We start from the raw sequence: 20,471 nt of genomic DNA, 5'->3' as shown, positions 1-20,471 counted from the left end.
TTTGGGCATGTTGCAAGGAGGGACTGGTCCTTGGAGAGGGACATTATGTTTGGTAGAGTGGAGGGACGGCACAGGGGAGGAAGACCCTCAATGAGATGGATCGATTTTGTGAGTGGAGTGGTGGGAATGAATATGTTTGAGACAGCGAGGTTGGCACAGGTTAGAACAGCATTTAGGGTTCTTATACATAAGGTCGCTATGAGTTGCAAGTGACACGATGGCACATAACAACAACCCCGCCCATCCTTGCCCCACTCTGCCCTCCTTTTATGAGGCTGCCCACTATCATCCTGTCAGAGGTAGCACTCAACCTGCCTGGGAGAGGTCAGCAGTCTCCTCAAGTCCCCCTACTTCTATGTTTGCCCCATATGGTCAATTCTTCAAAGAGTATCTAGCATGAAAGCTTTTAAAATTTTAAACAGATGATGCTAGTCTCTTGCTGAAACCTATTCAGTGGCTTCACAGTACATTTAGGAAAAAAAAATTCCAAAGTCATGATCATAGTATATTAAGATCTGTTTGGTGGTAGCAACAATAAAAAACAACAAAAATTTCAAACTAAGCATTTTACAAGGTAAAAGTTAATTTCATTCATGTTGTTGCTGTTGTTAGGTACCATCAAGTTGATTATGACTCATAGCAATCCTATGAACAACAGACCTGACCCCCGTCCTATCTTGAGCCATCTTAACACTTCCTTACACACTAGACTTCACTGTGGCAGGCACTGTGTCAATCCATCTGGTTAAGAGTCTTCCTCTCCTTTGCTGTCCCTCCACATTTCCAAGCATCATGTTCCTGTCTAAGGAACAGCCTCTCTGAGTAACATGTCCCAAGTATGTGAGGTAAAGCTTTATCATCTTTGCCTCCAAGGAACACTCTGGCTGCACTTTCTCCAAGACATATTTGACTCTTCTTTTGACAGTCCATGAGATGCTCAGTACTCTTCTCCAATGCCGCAGATCAAAGGTATCAACTGTTCTTCTGTATCCTTATTCATTCTCCAGCTCTCAGATGTACAGTGAGTTATTGGAAAGACCACGGTCTGAATCAGGCATACATCAGTCCTCAAAGTGACACCATTGATCCTCTATAATTTGGAGAGGTCCTTGATGATAGAATCCCCTTGTGGAATATGTCTTCTGCTGTCCTGACTGCTGGTACCAAGGGTGTTGATTGATTGTAGATTCAAGTAAGATTAAATTGTAGACAACTTTCATCTTTTCTCTACCTATTATGATGTTGCCTATCAGTCCAGTTGTGAGACCTTTTGCTTTTTTGACATTGAGATATACAATACAGAGTAAAGGCCGTATTCTGTGATTTAGCTCATGCAATCTCAGAAATATGTAGTTAGAGCAATATAGCAGCCCTGCTTCATGAAGTTCCCTAGGTCTATCTCAAACTCATTTTTGGACTAGTCTCAGCACCCAAGAACCTGGTTCCAGGGTAAGAAGGGGCCAAAGAAGAAAGGTTGAGGCACCAGCTCTCAGTTTAGGAAGCTGCCATATGACTCACTTGCTTACAGCCTATTGGGTAGAACTTGGTCACATGGTCACATCTGTACCAGGGGAGACTGGGAGCATGTCCTTTCTGGGTGGCATATTTCTGCTTTCGGAGTCACTGTAGGGACTGAGCAGCAGGCAGAGCTTCTAAACATGTCTCCTGCCATATGAATGATTGCACGTCTATGTCAGCCGCAAAGGGCTTAGGGCTATTTCCTGTACAGTACACTTTTGTTATGTGCCAGCAAATTTGCCAGGACTGTTCCCTCTGATTACTTGCATAATCAAATTCTCTCCTATTAAGCTAAAATGAGCATAACCAAGTGGTGAACTCCCTGTCCTATTTCTGTGTATTTGTATAAATGAAGAGAATATGACATCAATGTACTCACAGTGCAGTTCTGCACGAATTGTCCTTGGGGAGTTCTGGCAAGGAGCTAGAGAAAGAAATGAGCCAAGAAGTCCTTGCCGTTTCACGTTTCTAAGTGTTATTATTAAGTATGGATAAGCCTATACAGGTCCCAGATGTATTTAGCTGAGTAAACACAAACAATCTTTATGACTAATGCAAATAAAGATTAATTTTATTGTTTACTTGACAAGGAGTGATTTTTCAGTGCAGTGCTAGAGGTGCCATTCTAGCAGTAATACTTGTAGACGTACTGTTTGGTTGAGTTTCTCCACCCTATTAGTGTTGGAGATAAAAAAAACCCCAAACTCAAAAGCCCCCCAAAAACAACAACAAAAAACCCTAATAAGAAACATAAACACAGGCTATACACATGGATTTCACCTGATGGTGTGCATAGGAATCAAATCGATTACATTTGGAAAGATTCGCTGGAGAAGCTCAATCTCAGCAGTGAAAACCAGGCTGAGTGCTGATTGTGGGACAGACCACCAACTACTCATATGCAAATTTAAGCTGAAGTTGAGGAAAATTAAGTCAAAGGGTTGCTATGAGTTGACTCAATGGCACATAACAACAATTAAAAGATTACTGGAAAGATAATATTTTCTTCCATGGATTTGGCCACAAGGGCAGCACCGTTACTGTCATAGGCAAGATCAAAAGGACTGCATGAATATAATTTCCTTATCAAACAATATCATTAATATCACATGCAAGCAAGATTCTGTTGAAAAGGATAAAAAAACGACTGGAGCAGGACATCAACAGAGGACTGCCAGATGTGCAGGCTGCGTTTAGAAGAGGCTGTGGTACTAGGTACATTAGAGCTAATGTTAGATGGATCTTGGCTGAAAGCAGAGAGTACCAGAAGAATGTCTATCTGTGTTTCATTGACTATGCAAAGGCATTTGACTGTGTGGATCACAGTAAACGGTGGCTGACTCTGAGAAGAATGGGAATCCCAGAACATTTGATTGTGCTTATGCAAAACCTATACCTGGATCAGGAGGCAGTCATCAGAACAGAGCAAGAAGATACTGCATGGTTCAAAATCGGGAAGGGTATATGCCAGGGATGTATTCTATCTCCCTATCTTTTCAATCCATATGCAGAACAGATCATCTGGGAGGCTGGGCTTTATGAAGAGGAATGTGGCATCAAGATTGGAGGAAAATTCATCAACATTATGCAGATGACACAACCCTGTTTGATGAAACCGAGGAGAACCTGAAGTCCTTGCTGCAGAAGATCATGGACTGCAGCCTTTAATATGGATTGAAGCTTAACATCAAGAAAACAAAGATTCTCACTACTGGGCTGATTGGCAGCATCATGATAGATGGTGAAGGGACTGAGATTATTAACAGCTTTAGTTTCTTGGCTCCACAATCAACACTCTTGGTACCAGCAGCCAGGAAATCAAGAGACAAACTGCACTGGGAAAATTAGCTGTCAGGGTCCTCTCCAGAGTACTGAAGAGCAATGACATCAGGCTGGAGACTAAGGTGCACCTGATCCAGGTCATAGTCTTCGCAATTGCTTGCTGCACTTCAGGAAGCTGGACAATGGCTAGGGATGATAGAAAGAGAGTTGAAACCTTTGGGCTGTGGTCCTGGAGAGGGGTGTTTAATAAACTGTGGACTACCAGGAGAAAAAACAGGTTCATCCTAGAGAGGTTGAGGGGAGGGTTCTCCTTGGAGGTATAGATTCTGAGGCTTTGTCTGACATTCTCTGGGCATGTTGCAAGGAGGGGTTGGTCTTTGGAGTGGGATATCATGATTGGAAGGTTGGAGAGATAGAGAAAGAGAGGGAGACCATAATGGAGATGGATTGATACAGTGACTGGGCAGTAAAGTTGGCACAGGATAGAGCAGGTTTCAGAGCTGTTGTACATAGGGTTGCTATGAGTTGCAGATGACTTGATGGCACATGAAAACAACAACCTTTGTTTAGCTGCCTAGTACCTTAAGTTTTTAAAGGTGACTTTTCAATAGTGATTCAAAGCTGAAAGTAGCTATTTTAATTAATGGCTGCTAATTGTATTGTCATATGAGCACAATGTAAGTACATATTCTAACACAAGTGCCATTATATTATCATCATATACAACATGTAATGTCCAGTGATTAGAGGACCGAGCTGCTAGTGAAAGGCCAGTGACTTGAATCCATCAATCTGCTCTGGATGAGAAAGATGAAAACCTTATTACAGCCTTGGAACTCCATGGCGCAGTTCTACTCTGCCATGGCTTACTCTACAGGCTTACTAAGAGACAGAATCCATGCAAAGGAAATGGATTTTTAGATATTAAAAATAAATACAGTGAACTTATCTCGGTGCCCTTGGCCCTCGTCTCTTCACTCCTCCAACCTGATTTTAGGAATTCTGGCGGCGAGTCTTCAGGGAGCTATGATGCCAACCCAAACGTGGCACCTCTCTGGGAGTTTAATCCACCAGCCAGCCAGAGGGAGAAGGAAGGACAATCTCCTCTTGTGCAATTTACAGCCTCCGAAAACCCCCTTGAGGGCCAGCTAAGAGTCGGTTCCAACTTCACATGCCTGACTGAGAGTTTGAGTTACACAACATGTAGTATTCCTTAGAGATAAAACTTCTGAAAGGACAGGAGAGTCTGGTCACTGTGGATCATTTCCTGCCTGCTACTCTCTTTGGGGGCCTTCCAGACAAAGAATTAGCAAGCTTTTCCACGCCCGTCAATTTGATACATCTACAAATATTTCCTCTTCAAACATCTTGAATATTTGAAATGAGGCAAAGACAAACTACTGTTTAGATTTCTGGCTTTTCAAACTCAGATTTCCAACTATCTTTTTCAAATTCTACTCAAATGTTTACTAAAGACACTGCTGTGGTTATGTGACATCCAGTCAGAACCAACTCCTGGCTGATCTTCCAGGGATTTTCAAAGGCAACTAATCACACAGGAGGAGGCTGCCCATCCTTCTCCAGCTGAGCAGATGGTGGATTCAAACTGTGTGCTTTTGGAATTGCAGCACAGTTTCTTACCACCAGGTCACCAGAACACCCTACTAAACGTAACAAATGTTATTTACTACAGATCTGTTCTGTGAAAGGATCTGTGCAAAGACCATAGGGATGGTGAAGGAACCGTCTTGGAGATGGAGGTGGTGAACAGAAAAACACCTGTAGGAAATGCTAATGCGATGTACATCCTGACCAAGCTGTAAAGGAATCTCATCCTGGCTCGAGGGATCTAAGAAGCCCTCACAATAAAGGTGAGAGCCCTTGAAGGATTAACAAGCTTCTGGCCAGCAGCACCTGTTTCAGAACCTTGTTTTGACTATGTTTTACATTCTTCACTTTCCAGACCCACCCATGGTCTCCTCAGTCAAACAAGGCCAGACTCCTTGGGTGCTGGGATGGTATATACAAGTATCATCTGATACTTGTCTTGTCCCCCAGTACCTTTCTTCTGTTCCCTTCTTTGAATCACACTCAGCTCTGAGATCTGCCACCACACACCACCTGAAGATGTAGAAAGGCTGCTTTCAGGTCTTCCTGCCCTTGTCTCTAAGGCAAGTGAAGGCTTGTGACCACCTCTGCCCAAGGCACCTGCACTCCTCCCCACAAGCAGATGCAGCCTGACACCCGTGCTCGTATTAAGTAAACAGAAGCTGAACAAAAATCCAAATAGCTAGTAGGAAGGTTTGATGACAGAAGTATTAGGGATAAATGGCATTTAATGCTTTCTGGATTTAGGAAATATAGAAACAAGTTTATAAGGTAAGTAGCAAAAAGTCAAGACCAGATGTGTGTGGGGTGGGAGGAGAAGGGAGGTGGCTCAAGCGGACGATTTCTCCAGCCTGAGGAGAAAGTCCTCCAAATTCCAAATTCCACCAAAATTCCAGCTTGAGGGCTTCAGGTTAGCAACTTGAAGTCATTTGCAGAAGAAACCATTGGTAGAAGCCAATCAGTGATGCCAGAGGGGGTGGGTGGGAATGATATAAGCAGGAAATTCAGTCCCAAGAAGCTTCTGAGCACGCTCTTTCAGGACGCCCAGAATGGGCAGACATTGCCTGATCCAGGAGAGATGGAGAGGCTCAGGGATGTGCAGACTAGGTGCATGGCAGCCAGAGGAGGGAAGGAAGCCACACTCATTGTGGGGAACACAGTCTGAGATCACAGAAACACAGGATCCAAAGCAGCCGCTTTGGAGCCCATTCTTCGCAAAGCTCTGAAGATGGGGCACCTGAGGTGGATGACATCTGCTTCTGAGGAGGCCGGAGCTGCCCACAGGGAGTAAGTCCAGGACCATTCCAGAAGGAGGACTCACAGAACTATTCATCTATCAGCTCTAATTACCATGCTTTACAAATTTCCTTCAAAAAGAAAAAAAAAAAGATATGAAGGTAAAGTAAAATAAACAATAAACAAAACAAACATTTCATAATCTCGCCAGCTTGAGCTCTGGCTCAAGAAAAGCCTTTCACAGCCACATGAAATATCCATTAAGTGACCTCGTTCTGATACTAGAAAGGGTGTAGGAGCCACTCCTGCTTGCCCAAGCAGACGTCAAAGACAAAGATGAGAGAAATGGCTGAGGCTGGCTTGAAATCAGAGGCTAGTCATTTAGGCAAAACTGTTTGTGAGTTACTCTACTGCTTAGTAATGTAAAAGCAAACACACTTCCTTGCCACTGTAGAGGCATTCCTGCTCTGCACCATGTGCCAGGATCACTGCAGCGGCCCCAGATCAGAGGGTGGAGATGGGGCTTATTAACAAGGAAGGAGAAGGTGTATTTGAGAACTGGGGAGATCGGAATTGGGGAAGGATTTCAACCCAAGAGCTTCCTTATAACAAGACATCTTGAGAAACAGGATGACTGTCTCTCTTCAGAGATAGTCACCTGCATGTCTCCAGCTGTGTGCACTCAGGTCAAAGGGCCCCATTTCTTCTTGTTTCTGTCACCCACAGAGTCAAGCCCCAGCTGTGTTCCCCCACTGCTCCCAAAGGTTTCTGTCCTGCTGGTGGTCTCTCTCAGGGGAAGAATGGTGGCAATATGTGTTATCCCATAGGATAAGTATCTTTCTGGTATTCTCTATTGTCAGCCAAAATCCATATGATAACTCTTATACCAGGGCCTTTTCTGAATGCAGCTTGAATTTCCTTGATGATATACTGTTCTAGCTGGTTTTTTGGATGAGAAATGCTATCGAGCTGTGGTTTTGATCTGTGTGCTACATAACATATCAAGCTGCTAGCTGAAAGCTCACTGGTTCAGATCTTTCAGCTGCTTCACAGGAGTAAGATGGCCACTCTCCTCCTATAAGATTTACAACCCTGGAAACTGGACTGAGGGTTGCGATGAGCTAGAATCGACTCAATGGCAATGAGTTTAATAGTGACATTGACAGGAGTCCAGAACACAGGCCGCATAGTGGAGTAGTGGACTTGGGGGGAGGGATTGTATAACAATGAAAGAATTTTACTTTTCAAAGAGAAGAGTGAACTGGTGGGGGTGGGGGGGAAGGGTGGGCAGGGAGAAAAGTGTAACAATGAATGAACGGAAATCCAAAATCTCTGTAAACTTTCATTAAAATTAAGAATAATAAAAAATAGTTAAAGACACTGAGCAATATTTAATTCACTTACTGGTCATTTATATTTATTTTGGGGAAAATACTTATTCAACTTCTTTTCCTCCTTTCAGCTTGTTGCACCATAGTGACTTGTACATTACTATGATCCTGGAAGTAGTATTTTAAATACCATCAAGGCCATCCATAGTGGACAGATTTCAGGGGCACTTCCAGACTGAGACAGACTCAAAAGATGGACCTCACAATCTATTTTTTTTATATGTTTGGTGAAAACCTTAAAAACACCAGTGCAGCATTGTCTGATGCAAGTTGAAAGATGAACTTCTCGGGTTGTAAAGCACTCAAAATAAGATTTGCTCCTCAGAGAAGGGTCACCTCAGTGATGAAGACGGAGGACCTGCACATGCCGATGTGGTGGTACAACTCAAAACAAGAAGCAACAACTGCAAATACCTATTGATGTGAGAAACACAGACTGTGAAGTATGAATCTAGGGAAATTGAGAGTTGCCATAAGTGAAACAAAATACATGAAGATTGATATTCTAGACATTAATGAGCTGAAATGGACCGAGTCTGGCCATTTTGAGTCAAAATTATCTACTATGTTGAAGATGACACATTGAAGAGTGTAACATTTATTGTGAAAAAGAAGATTTCAAGATTTAGCCTAAAGTCAACACTCTCAGTGTCAGGATAATAACCCATATTCCCAAAAGTAACATCAGTTAATACAACCACTATTCAAATTAGGCAGCTCTGGTGGCCTAGGGTTAAGGAGTTGTCGGTCAACCCAAAGCCATGAGGCTCAAATCCGCCAGCTGCTCCACGGGAGAAATATGACGGTCAGCTTCCATGTGATTTACTGCCTTTGACAGCCCACTAGAGGGTCAGCTATGAGTTGGTTCTGACTCAGTGGCATGTAACAACAACAACAACAACATCCAAATTTATATCAACCACTAACAACCAAGATAGGGGCTCTGGTGGCCTAGTAGTAAGAAGCTGAAATCCTGAAGACACATGGTACTAATCCATCCACCAGCTGCTCTGCAGGAGGAAGATGGGCAATCTCCTCCCATGAAAACTCACTGCCTCTGAACACCCACTGGAGGGTCGGCTTGGGTCATTTCTGACTCAATGGTACACAACAACAAATGATAATCGACAAAGATGGAGTTGAAGATTTTTACCAACTTCTGTAATATTAAATAGACCAAATATGCAATAAAGATGCACTGAGAGGCAGCACTGGTGGCTTTGTTGCTGTTGTTCGGCACTGTCAAGCTATGTACCACTCACAGGGATTCTGTGAACAACATATCTGAACCTTGTCCTATTCTGTGCGATCTTCACAGTCTTAGACCCACTGCTGCAGTCATTGTGCCAGTCCATCTGGTTAAAGGTCTTCCTCTCCATCACTATCCCTCCATCCTTCCACGCATGACATCCCTCTCCAAGGAATAACTTCTAGCAACATGCCCAAAGCATGTGAGATGAAGCTTCATTATTTTCACCTCCAAGGAGAATTCTGGCTGTACCTTCTCCAAGACATATTTGTTCTTTTGTCATTCCATGGGATATTTAGCACTTTTTTCCATCACCACAATTCAAAGGCATCAACTCATCTTCTGTCATCCTTATTCATTGTCCAGCTTTCAGATGGTGGCTGTTGTTGTTGTTATGTGCCACCGAGTCATTTGTGACTCATAGCGACCCTGTGTACAACAGCCCTAAACCCTGCTCTATCCTGTGCCAATCGCATTGCCTCTGACAGACCCATCCCGATTACCCCAGTCACTGAATCAATCCACCTCATGGAGGGTCTTCCCCTCCTGCGCTGTCCCTCCACCCTCTCAAGCATGATGTCCCTCTCCAAGGACCCGTCCCTCCTTACAACATGTCCAAAGTATGTCAGACGAAGCCCCAGAATCCTTGCCTCCAAGGAGTAGCCTGGTTTAACCCTCTCCAGGATGAATCAGTTTGTTTTCTTGGCAGTCCATGGCACATTCAATACTCTTCTCCAGCACCACAGCAATGAGGGATTTATCTTTCACTGCTCCATAAATTGCTTGTCTGTCAGATATTCCTCTAAATCTAAACATTCAGATTAAGACAGACTAGGAAGAAGGATTGGCCATTCACTTCTGAAGTAGCAGGCCTCTGAAAACCCTATGTACAGATGGTGGCTAGTGGTAAGCAATTATGCTGGTAACTCAAAGGTATGCAGTTCAAATCCACTTTCTGCTCCACAGGAGAAAGATGGGCCATCTCCTCCTGTGTGATTAACTGCCTCTGAAAATGCATTGAAGGGTTAGCTATGGATCAGATAAAATCTGACAGTCAGTACACAAGAACAATTGTGATTGGAAGGTGAAAGCTGGAAATAAAATAACTAGAAAATATGGCCTTGGTAAGAGAAACAACACTAGAAGTCTCATAACATGTATTTTTTTTATAGACCAGATGACTTTTTTATTGGAAACACCTTAATTCAGTAATATAAATGACAACTACATCCATGGTCTTCATAGGATTGAAATCTACATCTGTGCAAAAAAATGATGGAGAAGTTCAATATGTATTGCCAGTCAGAAGAAGGCCAAGGACTGATAGACCAGATCAACAATTGCTTATATGCGAGTTCAAAGTGAAGCTAAAGAAAATAAAAACAAGTCCATAAAAGTCTAAGTACAATATTGAGTATATTGGACCTGTATTTACAGACTATCTCAAGAACAGATGTGATACACTGAACATAAAGTGAATAAAGAACTTAAAGATCCTTGATGTAATAATATCAAGGACATCAAAAACAAAATTTTGTTTTAAAAAAAGAAAGAAGAAAAGAGCAAAGTGGATATTAGCAGATATTACAAAACTTACCCCTGAATATAACACAACTAATGAAAACAAAAAATGATAATGTAAAAGAGCTGACCAAAATATTTCATACTGGCTCCAGATGATAAAATATGAAATAAAATGCATGAACACCTCGAGCTAGAAAACCAAAAGGGAAGAACAGGCTTGGAATTTCTCAAGCAGAAAGAATGTATGAAAAAAATTCAAGCCTCAAATTTCAATGTTGAAGGATTCTAAGGGCAAAATGCTCAATGATGCAGGGAGTTTGAAGAAATATACAACATCACTGTAGCAAAAACAATTGGTCAACACTCAATCATATCAGGAGGTTGTATTTGATCAAACACCAATGGTATTGAAGAAAGAAGTCCAAGGTGCACTCCAGGCATTGGCAAAGCACAAGGTTCCAGACACTGATGGAATACCATCTGGGATGTTTCAACAAGCATATGTGATACTAGAAGTGCTTATGCATCTATACCAAGATGTGGAAGACAGTTGACTGGACAACCAACAGGAAGAAATCCATATATGTGCCATGTTTCCATATAAAGAAACATCTAATGTAATGCAGAAATTATCAAATAATATAATTCATAATAATGATGCTGAAGAGAATTTAAAAACAGTTGTAGCAATACTGACAAAGAACTGCCAGAAATTCAGTACAGATTCAGAACATGATGTGGAACATGCAATATCACTGCTTATGTCAGATAGATCTTGGCTGAAAGCAAAGAGTACCAAAAAGATGGGTGACCTATGTTTTATTTTCTATGAGCAGGCATTCTAGTATGTGGATCACAGAAAATTATGGGAAGCAATTCAAAGAATAGGATTTCCAAAATACTTAAGTGTGCTATGTGGAACTTGAACACAGACCAACAGAGAATTTTAAATAGAAAAAAAAAAAGGACAGATAGTACATGGTTTAAAATCGGGGAAGTATGTTGTCAGGGTTGCATTTCTTTTCCACTAAATCACCCTGTAGTGGAGTTCTGGTTTGTAGGGAATTGTGCAGTAACTAAAAAAGTGGTGCTGCTCTGGAAGCTGGAATCCACCAGTTCCACAACTGTGAGTCTGAGAGTCAACAAAGAATACATGAACCTCTTGCTGCTGGTGGGGCTCTACAGGCACCATGGAGCTGGGTTATGGGCTCTTTATCTGCTTTCTGATTCTGGGGCAGTGAGGGGCTGTGCTATTCTTACTCCTTTTGGCCTTTTAGGAGAGACGCTCACAATTTTGTGTCCTTATGTCCTATCTTCTGCTCCTTCTAAAACAGTACAGTTGAGTTGAGTATGACTCACAGAAACCCTATGAACAATTGATCTGAACACTGTCCTATTCTGTGCCACCCTCCTTTGTTGTACATAGATTTCTAGAAATCAGAACTGACTTGACATACTTAACAATGACAACAATAATATTATGAAAACAAGTGATAAAGTCAACTTACTGCTTCCTAGTTATTACATTTCATTATTATCTGGATTCTTGAATTTATTAATATCTATTGTGTCTGTATAGGGTATTCTGGTGGCCTAGTGGTAAGGAATTGCATTACCAACCCAAAGTACCTGGTTGGAGTCCAACAGCCACTCTAAAAAGGAGAAAGATGGGCAATCTCTTTCTGTGTGATTTACAGGCTCCAAAAATTCACTAGAGGGTCAACTAAGAGTTCCAACTTGATGACATATATCTACTTTGTATCTGTATAAGTAGCCCTGATGGCACAAGATATCAGGCTGCTAACTGGGAGGTCAGCAGTCTATATCTACTAACCACTCCTGGGAGCTGAGAAAGATGGACAGTCTACTCGTGTAAAGACATAGAGTATCAGAAACCCAAGGGAGGGTGTTAAGTCTGACTCAACAGAAGTGGGTGGGGCTGTGTCTAAATGGGGAAAATGCCATCTAATGCTATACACCTTCAGGGAAGGAGACAAAGCCAACCCGTTAAAGCTGGTAGAGCAGAGAGAAGAGAACTGGATGGCAACTGAGCCTGGCATCTGCAACCCACCTCCTCATGGGAGAGAATATACTTTCCTTACTGGCTGAGTTGTGGAAGATGAGTATCTTGCAGCTGAGAGAATCAGAAGTTACGGATACTCACTTTCACTTGCTGAGCAGCTAGATAGTTCTGGGACAGCCCAACAAAAGGACAGGACCACCTGCTACTGAGTGCTATCACTCAGCATCCCTCATGCCCATCCCAGGCCTGTCCTTCAACTTAAATGCTCCCTGTGTTGGCAATGTTACATAGGAAGGCTTTTGGCAACAAAATTTCAAAAGATGAACAAGACAATAGCATCTTAATAGCTATTTTTTAATATATATATTTTTTAATTGGTTTTGCACTATCAATCATATGTTGTTGAGTGTACTGTCAAGTCAGAACCAACCCATAGCTGACCCTCCGGTAGATTTTCAGAGGCAGTTAATTTCACAGGAAGAGACCGCCCATGCTTCTCCTGTGGAGTGGCTGGTGGCGTCAAAGCACATGTCTTTGGGATTGCAGTGCAGCTTCTTGCCTTGAGGTCACCAGAGCTCATTCATAGACATTGTGTTTTATACGAACATTTTTATACCTATGCAAAAAGTTTTTTGTTTGTTTTTACATAAACACAGCTCCCCACTACCACATATTATGCAGCTGAGTATCCCACATTTGGGGAAATCACAGAGGTCAGCACAACTGAGTGCAATAGATAAGCCTTGCCTTGGGAAAACCACCTTCATGATCATGGTAATTTCTCCACCAGGTGAGTATGTCAAAAGCTATTTTTATATCAAATATTAGTCAAGGATAATTTCAGGAAATGGTAAGAGTTTGTGTCTATGTAGAAAAAAAACCCAAATTTAAAAAGGGAGAGTAGAAGTTTCCATAGGGAAAAATTGGAGGCAAAGAGAATTTAAAATTCATCTTAAAGTTTTCTTTCCTCCTCAGGAAATAAACTCCTTCCTGGGTGCCAAAATGCTGGCTCCTGTCACATTTCAGTGAAACATGACGGGACATGGGGCCCCACTCCTCCAGTGGATAACTTACTAAGCAGCCAACCTGCGCAGGTAACCTTTGAACCATGACCTAAACATGTGCCTCGTGCTACTGATATTTATCTTTAATCAGGCTATTGGTTCCGTATCTCTGACAAGGAGCGTGAATCATGACATGATGGAGCCAGAAGGGGGCAATGACAGGAAGAAGGTTCCTGAGGCTTCTCCAAGCTGGGGGGACTGTGGACTCAGAGGTCATGAGGGAAGGTTGGCTGCAGAGGCTGGTTGGAATCACTGCTGTGGCTCTTCCCTCACCCGGTGCTTTTCCCACCTCTCCTTCTGCCCAGAGCCTGAGGTCTGTGGGAGGTTCCTTGATATCTGTATGTTTGGCTGTGGTAAGAAGAGTTTATGTTCAATGTGTGGTTGACTTACCTCACTGGATGCAGGAAGCTTCTAGGCTAAGCCTTTCTCTGCTTGAAGTGGGACACTCATTTTCCTTCCAAAGTGGCTTAAAATATTAAGAGGCAGTTTCTCTCAGTCATTTAGTGTTTTATCAACTAGCGATGGGATAGGAGTGGTCAGGCAAGACAGCAGCAGCACCAAGGAAGGTGACAAGGTTACAGGCTGCCCACACCCCTCCATGCTGGGTCCAGGGTTACCTTTAGTTGCCTCATAGCTGGTCTGGGTCCTGAGCCCACTGTCATGGATGGATGTGGTTGGTCCAGGCTGGATTGGGCCATGCATGCAGCTTGGCAGTGGAGGTTGGATTGCTTTGATCTCTAATCCCTGGGAAGGAGGCAGGGAGGGCGGTGCCCAGACGGTGACTCACTGTAGTTGCAACTCTCTCTGATCAGGCACCCCCACAGGCTCCAGTCACGCGAGGGAGGGCCAGCTGTGTGGCGCACTGGCTGCACCCAGGAATGGAGGGGCCAGGGTGACTCTTCACAAGGTGAAAACAAACCCTTTCTGAGTCAGGGGGCTTGGCAGTGTAGGTCCTCAGGTTTACTGGGCAACTCTTTGTAAGACTGGGATTAAACGACAGTCTTGTCCTCACCTCCACTCTAATGAGGGCCAAGAGCAGAGTTCTGCTGTTCCGTCTCGAACATGAGGACAGAAGGGGATCGAGGGGGCAGTGAGGGCTCTGTGTCACTGCTCAAAACCTTGACTTTGCCAGTTACCCACAGGAGTTTTCCAACTTTCCTCTGAATCAACTATACTTTTGATTCTATCTTGCACAAGGGGAAGGAAAGCTGATGCAGATGTCCTTGGAAGAAATCGTTTAACTCTCATAAGGACCCTTCTTCACATCAGAGATGAGGGCGCTTGTCATCTTGCAGTGGAAGGGCAGGAGTTCCTAAGGTACTGGTCAAAGCCAGTCTATTGGGCATGGTGAGTTTTAAGCATCTGAAGACACCACACACTCCTCCCAGAGGCCTGTCCTTGCTGCCAGCCCAGCCCTGGCAGGTCCCTTCCCCAGCCCAATCCCCACCCACACTTTCATCCTCACCCCAGGCAAACTCTGGGGCACTCTTCACTGCTCCCCTCTGCAGTATGGCTCTACCCTGAGTCAGGGGCTTCTTGAGGTGGACTGGTTTTCAGCTGATGGGGGCATAGCGGGCACAAGCCGAGGTTTTGTGGAGGAAACTTTCTGAGGACGAAAGAGGCTGTTACAGCTGCCAGCTGGATGAAGGGAGGCAGGTGTGGAGCCTGCAGAAGGTGAAGTTTCTCTGGAGCCAACAGCCAGCACGCAGTCAAACACTGTTCCACCTTCTCCTAGGAGAAGCAATTAACAGCCACTTCTAAAACAATTCCCCAAACAGCAATTGTATGAAACTTCTAGGAAACAGAGTCAGAAAACAGAGTCATCAACTCTACACCAGGAGAATGGAACTAATGAGGACTCTAGAGGCAGGTATAAGGATGACAGCACACCCAGAAAGGTGACATGGGAGAAAAACAGTACACACACACCCCTCCTTGTCTTATTCCTCACGTTTCTTATTTCATTGCTAAAGTCCCTCATGACCTTTCAAGAAGATAAAAAGGAAGATTGTCATTGTGACCCTTTTTTACCTTCCACTAAACACAGTTGAGAAAACAAAGCTTTTCATTTTCTTCCCATAATGACAAAGGAAGACATCTTACAGCTATGGAACAGATCAGAAGACGATTCTGGTGACAGAAGAATGCTATACATGAATGCCAGGAGGTAAATGTTCTACATCTGTGCTGTCCAAGGTGACTTCCTCTAGCCCACGATAGGGGCTACTGAGCTCTTAGAATGTGACTAGCATAACTGAGGAACTAATGATTTGATTTGATTTTATTCAAATTAAGTAACTCTTTGTGGCTTACAAATAGGATCATGAACAGCCCAGCTCGGAATCCTCATAACTACAACAAAATTGAGCACATAAATGAAAGCGAGCAGAGAAATGGAAACTGTAAAAATGAAACTGAAATGAAAAAGAAATCTGATGGGCTTAGCAGAATAAACACTGGAAGACCCATCTATTGGTGCCCAGATTCCAACTCACAGTGATCCTATGTAACAGAGTAGGGTTGACTGCCTATATTTTTTTCTACAGAATGGCTGGTGGTTTGAAAAACCAAGCTTCTGGTTTGCAGCTAAGAGCTTTAACCACTGTCTTACCAGGGTGTCTGACTTGAAGACAATGGAAATTATCGTAAATAAAGCAAAGAAATAGAAGGGGATTAGAGGAGGAGGGAGCACATATATATAAAACAAACAAAAGCCATGGGGGCGGGGGAACTAAGAAGAGTTCAAAGGACAACAAGCTGTGCAACATGTATGAGCACACCAGTGACTATGAAGAGGGTTCAGGAGCTGGCAGGCAATGCTTTGTCCTATTGTACATGAGGTTACCATGAGTCAGTGCCAATTTAGTAAAGCTTTGCAATCACTTGCTATGTGCCAGAGAGTTGGACAATGACTAGGGAGGATAGAAGAACTGATGCCTTTGAGCTGTGGTGCTGGAGAACAGTATTGAATGTACCATGGACTGCCAAGGAAACAAACAGATTCATCCTGGAGAGGGTTAAACCAGGAGGCTCCTTGGGGGCAAGGATTCTGAGGCTCAATCTATCATACTTTGGACATGTTGAAAGGAGGGAGAGGTCCTTGGAGAGGGACATCATGCTTGGGAGGGTGGAGGGACAGCGTAGGAGGGGAAGACCCTCTACGAGGTGGATTGATTCAGTCAGTGACTGGGGTAATCAGGATGGGAATGTCAGAGACAGTGAGATTGGCACAGGATAGAACAGGGTTTAGGGCTGTTGTACATAGGGTCACTACGAGTCACAGGCGACTTGATGGCACATAACAACAACAACAACAACAACAACAACAATAGGTCTGCCTTGGAGAGGGTGAAAGCAGGTTGCTCCTTGGAGGCTAGGATTTTGAAGCTCCATCTCACTTACTTTGGGCACGTGGCCAGTCCTTGGAGAAGGACATCATGCACGGAAGGGTGGAGGGACAGAGCAGGAGAGGAAGATCCAAGACAAGGTGGAATGATACAGTGACTGGGGCAATGGGGGTTGTTGTTTTGGAATTAGTGGGACGGGTTCAGGACAGGGCAGGCTTCAGAGCTGCTGCATCTAGGGTCATTATGGGCCTTAGGTGACTCAATAACACTTAACATCAGCAGCAACAACATCATCATACATGCAATTTGAATCTCATTAGGTAAGGAAGGAGAGAAAAGTGTGCCAAAAAAGTGTTTTAAGAGAAAATGGCCAGAAGTTTATAAAAACTGATGGAAATTTGGGCATGAATTTCCAGATTTCCACAGAGCACTCAAGGAGCTCTGTGAGGTCTATCTCGATGGGGCTTCGCCTATAGGCTCACATTGTTGGAAATGCCTCTTAGAACAACTGTGTGGTTTTGTTTTAATCATAGAAATATTTATTGTATCTGTGAGAAGAAACTACAATACAGATAAAAAAAGAAGCTGTGCGAACCTCAATCAGGAAAACACACTGAAAATTATGCAAAACCTGTTCAACACCAAAGAGAAAAAGAAAAGGCAAACAGAGGAAATAAAAGACATGTCACTTACAGGAGAACTGTGGTAAGGATAACAGATTACTTTTCATCCCAAGGAAGCAAGGGAAAAAGATAAAGGAAAGGCATATTTAAAATGTTAAAATGGAAAAACCAGGCCTCTTAAATTCCATATTTAGCAAAAATATCCTTTAGAAATAAAAATGTGAATCATACTCATTCACTCACTCATTATCACCAAGTCAGAACAGACTCATAGCTGACCATCCACTGGGTTTCTGAGGCTGTAAATTGCACAGAAGAAGAATGTCTGTCTTTCTTCAGCAGAGCACTGGTGGATCCAAAACACCAGAAAGGTGAAGCCTTTGGCTTAGCAGTGCAGCTCCCCATGGACAACACTATCAGACCTCCCTAAAAATGTGCCTAGTTATAAGATTGTAGGTGTATACAAGTTCCAACTGCAAGAAGAGTTGGGAAAAAATGTGTATCTTAAGTAACAACACCATAAGTATAAACTGATGCCCACTGATAGAGACTTTTGGAAAAAGAAATCATCAAGAAGATGAGAAATTTATAATTGAAGAAATCATATATAAGTCCACATCAGAGCTTCAGGGAAAAATGGGTCCTTTGTTTTGAACCAGAGCTCTGTAGATGAAGGGACACCTGGATTCTCACAGAAGCAACAAAACAAAGTGAGGAAAGGGCCAGTCCACTGTTCTGTGAAGGTTGGTGCTGACTAGCATAGCCAGGAAAATCTGAGTCCATCTCCTTTCCCAAACAACCCAACGAGGTAAGGCAGAGCCCTCATTTCTGTTCACCAAGTATCTGCACTGAGCCTGACAGTTAGAGGGGATTGCACAGGTTCCACCTGGACAGAGGGTGAGAGCTCAGTCAGTGCTCAGGTCCTGGGGCTCCTCCGGGGAGCTGGCAGGTGGAGGGGCACCTTTTGCTCTTTGTTGAGGAACTACCAGCGACACTTACCTGAGAAGTAGCCTTTCACCTTCAGGTAGCCCACGATGAGCCTGAGGATGGAGAGCTTGTCCAGTCGGGCCTGCACATCCTCGGGGAAAGGCAGCAAAGTGGTCAGTTTGCTCAGCTCCTGATTTAGGCGTTCTCGGTGCCTTTTGGAAGGGTTGGACTTGACTCCCTCAGGAGGCTGTGGCTTAGGACTTGGGGAAGAGAGAAAAGTGGTCATAGCAACTCCTTTCTCTGCACTTCCTTCTTTTCCTTTTTGGACCTGATAATCTCCCGTGGAGTTTCACCACTGTGCGAGGCACTGTGATGTTTTTACACTGTGCATGACGGAGTTTCTGTGGCAGGACCCTCATCTCTCATAATGTTCTCCTCAACCATGGGTGTGCACCCCAGTGGGTGGGAGCCCACATACATGGAGGACATCCCACCGTGATAGGCCCCTCATGTGCTAGTTAGATCTGAAGCCTCAGAGTCGCAGAAACCCAACACTCACTTGGAGAATGGGACATCCTCCCACTTTTCCTATGGCTTGGTGTGTCTGCATTCATGAGAAAGCGTTAAAATAGAAAATACTGCAACAGATTCTCCATTTAAGAAAAAATAGTTTCTAGAACTGAGCACACACACACTGATACACACCTTCATAGGTTGTGTGTGTGTAAACACAAACTCTATGCCACTGAATCAGCTCTGACTCATTGTGTGTCTCCATCAGGTTGTTCAGCTGTCCATCTTTATGAAACAAGACTGCCTATCTTTATCGCTTGTAGGAATGCGTGGATTAGACTGCTGACCTTTCAATTATTAGTCCAATACATTTTGCACTGTCACCATGTTTTATTTAGCTATAGATCTCTACCTACCTATCATATTTTCTAAATCTATCTACCAGGGAGCTCAGTCAACCTAGTGGTAAGGAGTTATGCTGCTCACCCAGAGGCAAGCAGTTTAATCTATCAGCTACTCCATGGGAGAAAAATGGGCAGTCTCCTCCCATGTGATCTACGGCCTCTGAAAACCTTCTAGAGGGTCAGCTATGAGTCAATTCTGATTCTACAGCATATGACAACATCTATCTAAATGGATATATACACACATGTATACACACAAACACACATATATAAATTTTCCATTTCTCATCATAATGATTTTTAAAAAAAAATAAATAGGCTAAAGATGTCCTTGAGACATTTAATCTATTTACAATCCCTTTACCTTTATTTTTAGGAGTTTCTCCTCTTGGTTTCAGTTTTAGAAATGTCAGTATTTTCCAAAAAACACAGCGAAATATTCAGGTTTGAGTTCTTAAGAATGGCTGCTGGAGGGTCCCTTTTTATCCCTTTGGTCCCAGGCCCATATTTGCTTCTCAAGGCTTAGACTGACCCACGTGACAGAAGATCAAACAGTTGTTATTTCAGAGAGGTTTGCAATGACTTAGCTTATAAGGCTGGAAGGCTGAAGCTATTTCCATTACTCTGTTGTTGCTGTTCGGTGTTTAAGTCAACTATGAGTCACAGGGACTCTACGAACAACAGATCTGACTCTTGTCTTATCCTGAGCCATCTTCACCATCTCAGGTATACTCTAGCCTATCGTTACAGACACTCTGTCAATCCATCTCTTTGAAGGTCTTCCCTTTCTCTTATTCCCCACCTTTTCCAGACTGATGCTCCTTTTCAAGGACTGGGGTCCCTCCTGACAACATGCCCAAAGCATGTGAGATGAAGTTTCACCATCTTTGCCTCCAAGAAGCATGCTGGTTGCACTTTGTGCAAGGCGTATTTGTTCTTTTAGCCATCCGTGGGATTTTCATTGCTTTTCTCCAACACCACCATTCCAAGGCCTGAATTCTTCTATCATCTTTATTCATTGTCCAACTTTCAGATGCATGGGAAGCAATTAGAAATACCATTGTTTACATCAATCACACCTTAGCAATTCAACTGATATCCTTACTTTTTAGCACTTTAGAGAGGTCCTTGACAGATTTCCCAAGTAAGCTCAAGGAACTGAAGAGCAAATTCAAACCTCAAGTTGCTACAACCAAGGATGCTTTAGGCAGAATGTTAAATGATCCAGGAGGTATCAAAAGAAGATGGAAGGAATATACTGA

General features: G+C 43.3%; 1 protein-coding gene across 1 annotated transcript in view; it reads right to left on the bottom strand.

The window, feature by feature from the left end:
• LOC102852131 overlaps positions 1-20,471 on the bottom strand; it is a 91,739-nt gene that overhangs the window by 26,026 nt on the left and 45,242 nt on the right. Inside the window, exons 4-6 of the mRNA XM_006894040.1 lie at positions 18,359-18,552; positions 14,915-14,927; positions 11,929-11,960 (exon numbers count right to left, since the gene is read on the bottom strand). Coding sequence (XP_006894102.1) covers positions 11,929-11,960; positions 14,915-14,927; positions 18,359-18,552 — 239 coding nt within the window. The remainder of the gene's footprint in view (positions 1-11,928; positions 11,961-14,914; positions 14,928-18,358; positions 18,553-20,471) is intronic.

This window comes from Elephantulus edwardii, unplaced genomic scaffold (genome assembly GCF_000299155.1).
Source record: "Elephantulus edwardii isolate Elephantulus edwardi_28Jun2011 unplaced genomic scaffold, EleEdw1.0 scaffold00133, whole genome shotgun sequence".
NCBI classification, from domain to species: domain Eukaryota; kingdom Metazoa; phylum Chordata; class Mammalia; order Macroscelidea; family Macroscelididae; genus Elephantulus; species Elephantulus edwardii.
This window is presented reverse-complemented; position numbering and strand designations above follow the sequence as displayed.